The sequence below is a fragment of the Caretta caretta genome, chromosome 3, assembly GCF_965140235.1.
Source record: "Caretta caretta isolate rCarCar2 chromosome 3, rCarCar1.hap1, whole genome shotgun sequence".
NCBI classification, from domain to species: domain Eukaryota; kingdom Metazoa; phylum Chordata; order Testudines; family Cheloniidae; genus Caretta; species Caretta caretta.
The window spans coordinates 136,991,888-137,006,880 of NC_134208.1; the positions used below are offsets into that span (position 1 = coordinate 136,991,888).

At 39.8% G+C, this 14,993-nt stretch overlaps 1 protein-coding gene across 19 annotated transcripts in view; it reads left to right on the forward strand.

The window, feature by feature from the left end:
* RYR2 (ryanodine receptor 2) overlaps positions 1-14,993 on the forward strand; it is a 719,935-nt gene that overhangs the window by 459,163 nt on the left and 245,779 nt on the right. For all 19 annotated transcript variants that reach the window (XM_075126918.1, XM_075126917.1, XM_075126921.1 and 16 more), the window contains 6 exons: positions 6,797-6,911; positions 7,720-7,852; positions 9,688-9,791; positions 11,816-11,951; positions 12,948-13,134; positions 14,094-14,196. In XM_075126918.1, the coding sequence (XP_074983019.1) occupies positions 6,797-6,911; positions 7,720-7,852; positions 9,688-9,791; positions 11,816-11,951; positions 12,948-13,134; positions 14,094-14,196 (778 nt within the window). The remainder of the gene's footprint in view (positions 1-6,796; positions 6,912-7,719; positions 7,853-9,687; positions 9,792-11,815; positions 11,952-12,947; positions 13,135-14,093; positions 14,197-14,993) is intronic.

A 14,993-nucleotide genomic window follows, 5' to 3' on the forward strand; every position in this document is an offset into this window, starting at 1 on the left:
ACTCTGACCTTTTCCCTGTAGGTAAACGATTAATAACCATAGGGAGTCCTCAGATCTAGTCCCCTCTGCCGTAAGAGAAACATGTGAGTTCTCAGGCCCAGGTACTGGAACTTGTAGGTATCATAAAAGCCACAGATCCAGGCACCTGTCTGCTCCAAGCAGACCTCCAGATCCAAGAAAGGTTGGAACTGGGGGATGCCTTAACTCATTGTCAGGGATCTGTTTGTCATTTTTGCTCCCTTTACCCTGACAGTTCTCCTGTATCCATATGTAGTCCTGGTTCTGAACAGGACCTCGTGGAGGCAGCATTCCATGATCTATATTTGTTGTGGAGGTCTGATACTTTGCCCATCTGGTATGAGATTCTGGTATGAGCAGACCATGATCTCCTCTGACTCTTCCACCTACCTTTGATTGAGGAGTCTCCTATGAGGGCCTATAGGGTTGCCCTTGGTGATCCCACCTCAAATGAAATCAGCTCAGTTTTGAACTCTTATATTTTTGAAATGTTGTGTCTGACTTGTCTCAACCTCTTCAGAAAAGTTCTATCCACAAAAAAGTTCTATCTACAAGTTTAAGCCCATGACATATCTGATGTATTAGTATAATTTTACCAAAGCTTGGAATATACGTTTTCAAATTGCCCTAAACATTTTTTCTATGTATCATCTTATATCCATTCTTAAATCCACACACACTGCTAAGATAGCCCTTAAGTGATCTATGCACATGGGAAAGAGCTCAAAGTACCTTGTCTTAACAGTTCAAGAGGTAACTGTAGGGCCATGTACATAGCACCTCTGTGGGATTGATAGATGGCTAGTTTCTAACTAAATTATGCAGTTGAAACCAGAGATTATAGTTTAATTGATTCACAAAGTCAAACACTTGCAGAGTCCGTAATAGCTGCTCACTGAAAAGAAAGCAATGTATCAATTATTGTAAGTGCAGTGACCAATTACATTCTATCCCAAATGTGAGGCAGATATATCATAGCTAGATGTTTAAAAGGAATAAGGAAAACAATTCCATTCTTATTATGTTCCACCAGTAAAGAAGATACAAATATGTCTCTGTTGCCTCTAGCCATTCCTGTATCCAGGGAGTACAGCAAGCAGTAAAATAGCTTTTGACCATCTGAGAGCTCAGACCAAGATATTTGGCTTAATGAAAAGGCTGATGGTTTTTAATCTTTGCTCAAGCCTCACTGTCATTCTCATAAGTGTGTCAAGTCTTGTGAGGGATGCAGACTTCTACATAGATTGCTTCCGTCGATGCACACGGACTGAAATTGTGGAAAAGCAGCATCACTTGCCCCATAATCTCAGCTGTGCTGAACACAATGCCATCAACAGCCTCAGGAACAACTCTGACATCATAACCAAAAAGGCTGACAAAGGAGGTGCTGTTGTTATTATGAATAAGTTGGAATATAAACAAGAGGCTGCTAGGCAGCTCACTAACTCCACATTCTACAGGTCATTATCCTCTGAAACCACTGAGGATTACCAAAAGAAACTACACCATCTGCTCAAGAAACTCCCTGAAAAAGCACAGGAACAGATGTGTGCAGACACATGCCTAGAACCTGGACCAGGGGTATTCTATTTGCTACCCAAGATCCATAAACATGGAAATCCTGGACGCCCCATCATCTCAGGCATTGGCACCCTGACAGCAGGATTGTCTGGCTATGTAGACTCTCTCCTCAGGCCCTACGCTACCAGCACTCCCAGCTATCTTCGAGACACCACTGACTTCCTGAGGAAACTACAATCCATCGGTGATCTTCCAGAGAACACTGTCCTAGCCACTATGGATGTAGAAGCCCTCCACACCAACATTCCACACAAAGATGGACTACAAGCTATCAGGAACAGTATCCCCGATAATGTCACAGCTGACCTGGTGGCTGACCTTTGTGACTTTGTCCTCACCCATAACTATTTCACGTTTGGGGACAACATATACCTTCAAGTCAGCGGCACTGCTATGGGTACCCACACGGCCCCACAGTATGCCAACATTTTTATGGCTGACTTAGAACAACACTTCCTTAGCTCTCGTCCCCTAACTCTACTTGCGCTACATTGATGACATCTTCATCATCTGGACCCATGGAAAAGAAGCCCTTGAGGAATTCCACTATGATTTCAACAATTTCCATCCCACCATCAACCTCAGGCTAGACCAGTCCACACAAGCGGTCCATTTCCTGGACACTATGGTGCTAATAAGCAATGGTCACATAAACACCACCCTATACCGGAAACCTACTGACCGCTATACTTACCTACATGCTTCCAGCTTCCATCCAGGACACACCACACGATCCATTGTCTACAGCCAAGCTCTAAAATACAACCACATTTGCTCCAATCCCTCAGACAGAGACAAACACCTACAAGATCTCTATCAAGCATTCTTAAAACTACAATACCCACCTGCTGAAGTGAAGAAACAGATTGACAGAGCCAGAAGAGTACCCAGAAGTCACCTACTACAGGACAGGCCCAACAAAGAAAATAACAGAACGCCACAAGCTGTCACCTTCAGCCCCCAACTAAAACCTCTCCAGCACATCATCACAGATTTACAACCTATCCTGAAAAATAATCCCTCACTCTCACAGATCTTGGGAGACAGACCAGTCCTCACTTACAGACAGCCCCCACAACCTGAAGCAAATACTCTTCAGCAACCACATACTACACAACAAAAACACTAACCCAGGAATCTATCCTTGCAACAAAGCCCGATGCCAACTCTGTCCATATATTTATTCAAGTGACACCATCATAGGACCTAATCACATTAGCCACGCCATCAGGGGCTCGTTCACCTGCACATCTACCAGTGTGATATATGCCATCCTGTGCCAGCAATGCCCCTCTGCCATGTACATTGGCTAAACTGGACAGTCTCTACGCAAAAGAATAAATGGACACAAATCTGACATCAGGAATCATAACATTCAAAAACTGGTAGGAGAACACTTCAACCTCTCTGGCCACTCAGTAAAAGATTTAAGGGTGGTAATTTTGCAACAGAAAAGCTTCAAAAGCAGACTCCAGTGAGAAACTGCTGAGCTTGAATTAATATGCAAACTAGCTACCATTAACTTGGGTTTGAATTGAGACTCGGAGTGGCTGGGTCATTACACATATTGAATCTATTTCCCTAAAGTTAAGTATCCTCACACTTTCTTATCAACTGTCTAAATGGGCCATCTTGATTATCAGTACAAAAGTTTTTTTCTCCTGCTGATAATAGCTCATCTTAATTAATTAGCCTCTCACAGTTTGTATGGCAACTTCCAACTTATCTGTAATGTGTATATCTATCTATCTATCTTCTTACTATATGTTCCATTCTGTGCATCCGATGAAGTGGGTTCTAGCCCATGAAAGCTTACGCTCTAATAAATTTGTTAGTCTCTAAGGTGCCACAAGTACTCCTGTTCTTTTAGTGTCAACTATCTGTCTCTTCCAGTGGATAAATGGGAGCACTGCTCAATCACATTTAAAGGCACAATTTTCTTTTTCATCATAATAAAGAGACGGGGTGGGTGAGATAATATCTTCTATTGGATCAACTTATGTTGGTGAAAGGGACAAGCTTCTGAGCTACACAGAGCTCTTCTTCAGGTCTTTTTCATCACAGTGTTATTTCAGAGATACAGCAGATAAGCTAATACAGCAGAGTCTTTCAGTTGTCACACTTTATAATATGCTCAGTAATTATGCCAAGTATTGTAAGAGTTATGCTTTCAAAGAGTCTTTGTCCTTGATACCACTGGCCCATCCTTGAAGTGTCTTATATGTCCAGGACGGCTCAGTTCCCAATGAAGGAGGAAAATCTAAGCCATGGTGTGGTGTAGAGATAGAAGAGTTTATGGCTATTCAGAGTAGTAAGCAATTAAGGCTCTTGAACACAGCCAAAGCAGCCTGCCTGTGGCCTCCCTGAAAGATTTGATTTGCCCCTCTTTTTTAAAAAGGTCATGGCCCAGGGCACACAGAGTAGATGCCAGGCACGTAGTGGCACGTAGCAGGAGCAGCTTTCCTGGCTGGAGATTCCTGGTACAGATCCCATAGCAACTTTGACCTGAAGGCTTGTCTGGGGAACAGGCAGAGGGGGCACCTAAGTCATTAGGGGCTAATAGAGTTAAGCACTATTAGTAATGACACAGCTGCCAGCTACACTACAGAGATTGTGTAGTGTGGCTGATGCATCTGGTTTTTAGATTTTAGTGTTCATGTTTTCAAGCTTTTCTTCACAACCATTTTTTTAACTAAAGCTGAGTTACATAATCATATAATTCCAGGAGCAGAAGCTAAAAGAAGAACAGCAAATATCACAAGACTCACAATATTAGCAGGAGAATTAACAATACTGTTGCTTCATTTATAATTATCTAGTCATTTTTCCTCTGACCTGAGGCACATTGCTTTCAAATTTATTTCTACGTTGTATATAATTTGTAGGCTTGCTACAGCTTTTAAATTGTACTGTAAAAAATATTCATGTTTATTAGACATCTCTATCTTTATGTAAAATAATATTGACACCATAATTTTCAAAATTGGTGCTCATGTTTAAAGCTGCATTGCTGAAGTGCACTAGAAAGGAAAGAATGTTCTCTTGAGCAGTAGTTCACTTAAGTTAACATTTATTGGAAAACCAGTAAAGTTCTTACGATTATTGTTCTTTATGTGGCTAATACTTGATGACAGGAGGATAACTGGAACTAAAGACATGTCTACACTGCCCTGAAGTTGGGGCTGTTGGGGTGTGAATAGCACTGTAACTCCCGTGTGTGGCTACTGCAGGCATGAACTAAAGGTTTCCTATTTTGCATCAGTGTAGTCCTGTTGGAAGAGAACTACATTAATGTGAACTAGGAACCTTTTTGTTCATGCCTGCAGCAGCCACACAGGGATGTTACAGCACAGTACTTTGGTGTGTACTGCTATTCACACCTCTGTAGTCCAAACTGTGTGGCGGTGTAGACATGTCGTAAATTCTCTTTCCTATCCAGACTCTAAATTCTTTTCTGATCTTGATAGGAGATTCCACAGGCAAACGTCTAAGGCTTGGAGATGTAACTGGCACATTTCTATGGTACAAGTACTGTTAGTGCTGTTATTTGGGGCAATGTTTGCAAATGTGCATTCTGTTACTGGAAAAAAAAATTCCTTCACTTCTGTCCTGTATAGTACAATCTTTTAATTAGACAGAATGAATCTTCGAAACTCTGACTGCAGAATAATTGTTATTTAATGGATAATTGAAGCTTCCATTGTCACATCACTTCGGGTTCCATTTTCCATTCTGTACTCAGGCTGAGATCACGATGACTTCAGTGGGAGTAAGGACTGAAGGACTGGGCTTAGACTGGTTAATTTATTAATATCATTTACCCACAGCTCCTGTTTTGCGGCATTGTTTTCCTCTTTGTGGAAATCTTATTGCTATTCTGTGAGATAACTGTATTTGGTTTTTATTCCACTATGACTGTTGTTTATTAAAATCTTTTTTTTTAATTAAAAAACACGTCTAGCAGTCTGACCAATTTTATAGGGGTAATCCAGGATGTTATAATTATGAATTATCATATTGGTTACATCTATGTAAATTATGTAGTATACAGTACTAAGCGATATTTATGTGGCATGAAAATAAATTAGAGTAAATATCAGATTTAGGCTTTAGTTATTAAAAAAAAAAAGAAGAGGGTGACACTATGGGGTGGGAATGTCAGGGAAATGTTAGATTCACCGATTTCAAGGCCAGCAGGGACCATTATGATGATATAGTTTGACCTCCTACATAATATAGGCCATGGAACCTCACTCAATAATTCCTACTTCAAGCCCATAACTTCTGTCTGAGCTAAAGCATATCTTTTACACAGACATCCAGTGTTTAAATCAAGACTTCAAGTGATGAAGAATCCACAATGTCCTTGGTCATGACCCTCTAACCTTATGGATGTCCTAAAACCATGAGGAAATGCTACTAATTCTGGGGCCTTTGTGAAAGGTGCTAGACCTTGGCACGACCCCTTGGGTATCTCCTCCACCCACTCAGAACTAAATGCCTCTCTGCCTGCCCCTTGGCCAATTTCCTTGTGGGTTTTATTTGGAATGATGCAGCAGAGAATAGCTCTACTTGTCACCCCCCTCTATGCCATCCAGTCACATTACCCCTCAGCCCATGGACTGTATGGTGTCCAGCACGCAGTCGGAGGCTGGCGGAATGATACCTCTTTGGCTCTGCTCCCTTCCCTCTGACAGCCCTAGGAGTTTTGTTCTATCAAATTGGTATGTATGTAATTCAGGTGCACTGAATGCACAAACTGTATGAATGTGCTGAAATCCAGCTAACCTGTTAGGAGAGGAAATATGCCATCATCATGACGAGGTATTTTCCACTGGATTTGAACTAAGGCCTCTAACTTGACTTATGATCTCTGTATCATGTGGCTTTGCGAACATTCCATGTAAGTAATACACAGTGAAATAAGCATTCAATCCTTTGTGCATTTTCTAGAATTTCATTAAATTACAAGGATTGAAATCAATCAATAAAATTCAATAATTTCTAACACTTAACTTTATTTGTGCCCAGTCCTTCTGTCCCTGTGCAAACACAGGGCGGTATACCTAGGTAAGAACTGCAAGAGCAGGCTTGTTCTTCAGACTGGTAGTTGTGTGAGTATCATGTGACAGAGAAATTAAAATGTGTTCCCTGAACAGTACATTTTAATCCATTTTCTTATTATGTTTCTTTATAGAGACATCATGAATAATAAAGTGTTTTACCAACATCCTAATCTTATGAGGGCTCTAGGAATGCATGAGACTGTCATGGATGTGATGGTCAATGTACTCGGAGGAGGAGAATCCAAGGTAAAGAATTTCACTGGCAGAAGAGAGGGAATTTAGAATGTGGCCTTTTAAAGCTTTGATCCTGCAAGGTGCTCAGAAACTCATGGAAGTGCTGAGAGCCCTACACTCCTGTTCTTTTCCCATTGGCACAATATAAGGTCAAGTTCTTAGTGAGTAGAATCACCTTTTCCTGAAAAAGTTGTATATCTTCTAATTATTATCCTAATAATATTACATTACAAGGATTCCATTTTTGTTTGTGAATTTAGAATAGGATACGAGCAGTACTATATTCTCACATGGGAAAGGAAGGACAGCCAAAAGCATTTATAACCTACTATGTTTTATAGGTATTGGTTTCAAAGGATTCTTGATCTGCATGGTATGTGGAAAAGATTCTAATATATATAAAAACCAAAAAGGATACTTAGGGATTTCCAAAATGAAGAGTGTTTTAGAGTAAGATTTTTTTTGGAAACATCTGATTAGAGATGGCTGTAACATCAGGCTCTGCATCTGAACTTTCCCATATTTCAGTGTTTGAATCTAGGGTTTAGGTGTGAATCCAGTTCTCTTTCTTGTTAAGGCCACAATCTGTGCAACTAAACTTAATGAACCATGCACTTGCCCAGAGTCCCGTTGATTTCAATGGGATCTGCCCTTGGAAGATCATTTTGTGGGATTGGTACCTACCTAATTGTGTTTACACACACACACACACACAAAAAAAAAGTATGTGAAGACAAATATGTAAAAGGACCCAGCATATGATGATTTTTTGGTGATTTTTAGACATTTTTGCAACTCTAACTTAGTCTTGTTTGTCTAGGAAATCACGTTTCCTAAGATGGTGGCAAATTGCTGTCGTTTTCTATGTTATTTCTGCCGCATCAGCAGGCAGAATCAAAAGGCTATGTTTGATCATCTTAGTTACTTATTGGAAAACAGCAGTGTTGGACTTGGTGAGTAGTAACATAAAATGTATCCTAAATTGTGTGTAAAATACAGTTTTAAATGTTTTCATTGATTTATAAGTTATGAACAAACAGAAAAACAGTACAAAAACCTTCAAACTCCATGTTTAAAACACAACATTCTGCTTGGTAGCATGATTTTATTTTTTTAAACTTGAAGTTTCTATATTATTAAATGTGAAAAAGACCTTATGCAATTGTATTATTTAATGCAGAAAACCCCATAAATAAACAACCGCCCACCCTACATGAATTCAAAATTATGGACACAATTTCAGCAAAAATATCATTTCATGCCTTTGGGTTGGATTGCACCTTGTAATTACCCCCTTCCCTCCTCCCCATGTAAAGGGCAGAGTCTATTTGTGCTGCTCTAGGAGCTGAAGATCTTTAACAGAACAGTTTAACTGTAAGAGTCACTGTTCAATGCCTGCTTCCCCCTTTCTACCGGGATTTTCCTGGGACAGCTTTTCTCCCTACCCACACAGGCCAAGACGCTCTGGGTTGTACAGGGAAGAGGCAGAGCCAAGAGCCTGCCCACCTGTACAAGGAGGGTGGGAGAGTAGCTGGTGCTTGTTCACTTACATGGGTGTGGTAGGCAGTTCACAACTGAATCCCAATGTAAGGTTTTCGTGCTAACATTAGCTTGTCCACGATGCTTATGCTGAGGCTCAGAAATGTGAAATGCCACTTTTGTTTTATTTTACTGCTTTTCTTCTGGACTACATAGTTGTATCTGATTATTTTGATGCTCAAAAATTTAGTTACCAAATTTTTCATGTTTAACATATTTTTACATGTCAGAAGCATAGCCCAAAAGTATGTTTAGAGTGAAAACAGTTAAATTGTGTTTGTACTGGACTTAGTCAATGTTACTGTGAGATCTTTTGCTAATATTATGTTAACATTGGGGAGGTTTCATTTAATTTCCATTTTTTTTAAGAAAAGGGAAAAAAAACCTTTTATTTTAAATCTGAAAAATATTTCCCAATTATCCATAACTCAAACCATGTCTAAATGGATTTTCTTTAAACTTCCCACTCACCCTCCCCTCTAAAACAATAATCATCTTCCACCTGAAATGAAGCATTTGTATTTGTAGACTAAAAAGATAATTTTGCATAAAGTTCTCATTGAATGAAAACACAAGGTTACAAGGGGACTTGATATGGGCCTCACACTTGGAAATTTCAGCACCATGAACGCTTATATTATAGTGTTAATAATGGTATTGGTAAAAAAAAATAGTTAAGTGGTATCTGTGTAATAAAATTCTGGGATTGTCCCTGGAGTGCGTCTAGAATGTCTGTTTGTCAGTATGAAGTGATAAAAACAGCTACAAGCATTGTTGAAAGCCCCTCATGGCAACACACTTGCTTCATTCCCCATACATATAACCCTCCCAGCAAAACGCAACCACCCACAAAACAACACAACCAGCATACACAAACAGGCAAATACATAGAACAGGCATGCATAGCCCCTCCCTGCAGGCACAGCTGAGAGCCCTTTTTGTTTAGAATATCACCAGGTTCAGTCATCACTGGGGTTCGTGGTCTGTTAGCATCACATTTTTGAGTTGTCAGCCATCTCTTGTTTTTATTCTTCACACATGATATTACAAATTATACACATACAACTGCATGGACTTTCAGCTACTAGTTGGTTATTAATGCCCAAACCTCAGATGTTTGCCCCATGGTTTATTATAACTTTAATGGTAAATATATTTGTCCTCTGGATACGTTTGTATTTTTATAAGCTATTGCATCTTTATTATTTTTTATTTAAATTACTAACTTTGGCAACTGTTTTATTAACAGCTTCCCCTTCTATGCGAGGATCAACCCCTCTAGATGTTGCAGCAGCATCTGTGATGGATAACAATGAACTTGCACTAGCTTTAAGGGAGCCTGACCTGGAGAAGGTTAATGATAGTATTTTTCTAGCATTTTCCCAGGGTGTGTGTAGGTACATAAAATATGAATCAACAAGCATCTATAACTACAAGTAATGGATTACCTGAAGTCATATATTTCTTGGACATGTGATACTTCTGTTTGTATTATCTATGCTAGGCTTTCGAACATTTTCAATTTGAAAACTTTACATTTACTCAGTGGAAAAATTTTATGATGTAGCAGTAGTGCAGTAGTACCTAGAGACCCCAGTCCTGGTGCAGACCAGATTGTCTTAGGCCAAGTACAAAAATACAGTCCCTGTCCCAAAGAGCTTCATTTTAAAGTATGAGACAAAAGATAACACATATGGGGATGCACAAAGTAGCAATTATGATTAACCTAATAAGCAACCATTACAGCACTACAGCTGCCTAGCCGCTGTCAAGTGTTTTGTAGGCATCACAACAGAAGTGAGTTTTAAGGAGGTACTGGGACTTAATCTACACTTAAAAGTTTTACCAGCATAGTTATTATGTTGGATAAGGGAGTGATTTTTTTGCTGACATAGCTAATCAGTAAAAGCTGCAGTGTAGTCTCCATGCATCTGAAGAAGTGGGTTTTTTACCCATGAAAGCTTATGCCCAAATAAATCTGTTAGTCTTTAACGTGCCACTGGACTCCTCATTGTTTTCATGTAGGCATAGTTATATTGACATAAAAGTGCTTATGCTTGTTCCCCAAATTGGCATAAGCTGTAAGAGTATAAGCAATTTTATACTGATATAACAGTGTCTGCGCTGGGAGGGTTTTGTTGGTTCAGGTGTTCTGGTGTAGTCAAACTGGCAAAATTTTCTACGATAGATCTTCCCATGAAGAAGAAAATGTTAAGGGCTTTGCAGATTTTTTTGGGGCATTCCTCTCATGTGTGAGAGCAGCCTGAGAGTAAGTGCAAATGTGTTTAAAGGAAGATTCAACTAGTGGTCATTAAAGGTTGGTGATAAAGCAGAGAGGACATCTCAGTATCATAAAATGTAGAATGGCGCTAAGTTCTGAAGGGCCATACAAGTGTAGACAGGTAATTTGTGCTTGATGTGGAGAAGGAGGGGGACTAGTGGAGAGAAGTAGGAGGGTGAGATAACTGGAACTCCAAGTCAGGAGGATGATTTTTGCAGCAGCATCAACGGATTTAAGAAGGGCAAGATGGCATTTTCCAAGGTTAACAAGGAGGTGATTGCAGTAGTCAAGACCTGAGATGAAGAAAGTTTGGATGGGAGTTTTATCTGCACTTACAGAAAGGCTGGATCTTAGAGATGTTCAGGAAGAAGCAGGATGACTTAGGTGTAGCCTGGATTTGTGGGTCTAGAGGAATGGCCAAATCAAAGATGACACCCATGTGACAGGACTGTGTCTCAGGGACGATGGAATTGTTGTCGATGGTGAGTGAGAAATGAGGAAGTGGGAAGAGGCCAGGTTGGTGGACAGGAGGGAAATGAGAGCCCATTTTGGGGTACATTGAATTTAAGTTGATGCCTGGATATCGGTAAGATGTCCAAAAAAACAACAGGCCAAGAGTTTAGTTTGGACAGAAGGAGATTGGTTAGAATGGAAGAGCATATCTGAAAGGTGTCAGGATAAAGAGACTAGTTGTAAACTTATTTTTGAATAAGGATAGAGTGTGAAGCGAGAACAGGAGGGAACTAAGAATAGAGTCATTTGGGACACTCGCTGAAAGTTGGAGCAGAAATGAGAAGTGCTGAACAAAGTGCTGAAGGAATGATGAGAGAAGAAGGAAGAGAAGAGAGAGGACAAGATTTCATGATGTAGATCATGTTTGGTAGATGATGGTTGAGGATGATGATGATGATGAAGTACTAGTCCTTAGATTTGGCCAAGTGGAGGTCATTCGAGACTTTAGTTAGAGCCATTTCAGTGGAGCTTAGAGGGTGGAAGCCAGATTGGAGGGAGTTTGAGTAAACTACCTTTTAAAAACAGTAACTTTCTCCTTTTCAACAATAAATGTTTGTCTTTTTTCATCTTACCTTATTTTTAGGTAGTTCGCTATTTGGCTGGATGTGGTTTGCAAAGCTGCCCTTTGCTGGTTTTTAAGGGATATCCAGACATTGGATGGAATCCAGTTGAAGGAGAGCGGTATCTGGATTTTCTTCGCTTTGCAGTTTTTTGCAATGGTACTGTTCTGTAATGTTTAAATAATTGTATATGTAAAATTTGTCATTGAGGGCTTGTCTACATGGTGATCTATTGCACAGAAAGCTGAGGTCTGACTCTACTGTGCTCTAGCTTGCCATGCACTAAGTTGCTATGTGGACTGCTATAGCACACTAAATTTTCTGTAGTGCATAGCAGCAGGATCCGCACAGCCTCTTAGTACACAGCAGATTGGAGCACTCTAGGTTCATGCCCCAGCTTGCTGGGCGCTAAATCGCCACACAGACAGGCACTTAAATTACAGATACAGTCAAAGGTCATGACATTACGAACAAAGTAAACTTATATGGCTCAGGAAGCCTATATAAGATCTGGTTTAAGTGTTTAACTGGTGCATTGATTCTTGCACTAGCCCTCTGGCACTGGTACGAATTTTACCACAGGTGAATGGCATATGTGTTAGTCACTTTTTGGACCATAACTTAATTTAAAATTAAGTGAAATAAATATTCTGTTAATGTATACTTAACTTTCATTGCAATAATCATCAGAAGTTGTGTGCGTGTAATATAAAATTCAGCTTCATCCTATTGGTCTAATAGCTTATAACCATGCTACTAGATTTGTTGAGTTTCATTTATAAATCTTTTAGCTATATGCTGATGAAATTCACACAAGGTCTAACACTTTCCGTCTCTTTGATTTCACAATATCAAGTAAGTGTTAATCATATGAAATTTCTGAAGGCAGAATTGAACAACAGAAGAGTGAAAGAATTTAAATATGTAAACACTAATCTTCTTTGCTTCTTTCTATTGGCATTACACAATTTCATACATCTGATTTTTTTTTAAGAACAGCTGAATAAAGTTGAATTTTGTCTTTCATATTTAAGTCCAATCTGCCTTGTACTGATGCATATGTAATGTGTATTCATCACCCACCTTATATCAGATCATATCTCAGATGTATACTGAATGGATCCATTTACCAATATTTTTTCTGTATGATGCTAGGAGAGAGTGTTGAAGAGAATGCTAATGTTGTGGTCAGGCTACTTATTCGTCGTCCTGAGTGCTTTGGTCCAGCATTGAGAGGGGAAGGAGGTAACGGGTTACTTGCTGCCATGGAGGAAGCAATAAAAATATCAGAAGATTCTACTAGAGATGGACCTTCCCCAAGTAATGGATCCAGTAAAACTCTGTAGGTGCAATGGGGCTGTTCAGTTTACCTACACCTTTTGTTTTATAATCCTATTTATGGAATTCAGTATTTCTTTTTACCATATTTTTAAAATATTATCACATAATCTGACGATGTGGGGCAGGAAATATTCTCTCCTCTTCCCAAAATTCCATTGGGTGTGCATCTTCAGCCAAGTGAGGCCCCTGCAACTGTCCCTGAACTCACAGATGTCAGTCTGGATGACTATTTTCAAGATGCACAGCATCTTTAGGATTCCTTCTTGCTCCTATCAGTCAGGTGTAGGTAGGAACCAGTCTCCTGTTGTGGAGTTAGGGAGAGACTGCATGTAGCTTGTGCTTCCTCTATTGTTCTCCTCAAACACCATAGGGCTGGATGGAGTCTTAGGGTATGTCTGCCCTGGAGTTAGACACCCACAGCTGTCCCATAATAGCTGATTAGGATTTGTGGGGCTCAGGCTAAGGGGCTGCTTAAATGCAGTATAGCCGTTTGGGCTCAGACTGCAGCCCAAGCTCTGGGACCCTCCCACTTCTCAGGGTCCTAGAGCCGGGGATCCAGCCCAAGCCTCAACATGGCTGCCTTAGATATTTTCAGGTTAAAAAAAATGCATCTTTACTCCACAAACACAGATTCTCTTTCTTAGTTACTTTACTCTTGCTGCAATGCTGCCCCTATTGAAAGAGGAGTGCTTGAAATTGGATTACATAGCTTGCACAGTAGAAAACGAAAGGTTAAAAAGTAAGAATGGAAATGTCAGTATGATCACTGAGGACCAAATTCTGCTCTCAATTGCTTCAGTATAAATCCAGAATAACTTCTCTGAGGGTGATGGAGTCTCCCTGGATTTTAACCAGTGTAAGTGTGAGCTGACTTTGGCTCCAACTTTGTGTTGATTTCATAGCTGATGAAAAACTCTTGTCTTTTTTGTATTTTGTTTCCTGTCACAAATAAATAAAAAGTGAGATGGAAGAAGAAGATGACACTATCCACATGGGAAATGCCATCATGACCTTTTATGCTGCTTTGATTGACCTCTTAGGACGTTGTGCCCCTGAAATGCATGTAAGTTTTTGTCTCTGCAAGTACAGCTGTTTTCTTACTGATAGTCTGGTATTTTAGTTCATTGGCCTTTTCACTGCAATACATGTTATCCCTTAGTATTGAAACAATGTTATGCCAGTATAATATTTAAATGTGCAGATGTGATTTAAATAAACTGTATGTGGGATCATTTTGATATTAGTTAAAACCAATGTCCAGTTGCCAGTTGAGCTCATGCTCAAATAAATTGGTTAGTCTCTAAGGTGCCACAAGTACTCCTTTTCTTTTTGCGAATACAGACTAACACGGCTGTTCCTCTGAAACCAGTTTCTTAAGGATTTCCATGTAACCTGTGCAGAGGCAAAATTCTGCCTTCAGAATCTGTGTGGCACATCTGAGCTCCAGTAATTTTCCCTTATTACATGTGCAGAACTTCCAATGGGTGTACCAGTATGTATGGGCTTGTAGGGAAAGCAGAGAATCATCAGTCAAGATATACCACATGGCTCTAAGATCACCATTTTGCCCGAATACACGAGAAGGTTTAGTCAAAGAAAAATGTTGGAGAACCCCTGAATCTTCCCTGTTTTGTCTCTCACTGAAACCCATTGTGCATTTCTGCAGTCGCTAACAGGAACAAAGCAAAATGTCAGGTTGCCTCCTTTCCTACGAGGAGACTGAAAATATCCCATAAAGTTGCCTGAAGCATCAAAGAGATACTCTTGAACTAAGTTCTCCCATGTGGTAGTGAGACTATCCAGACCAAACTGCCCTCTCTTTTCACAGCTGTAAACTATTTCTTAAACAACAAGCAGTAT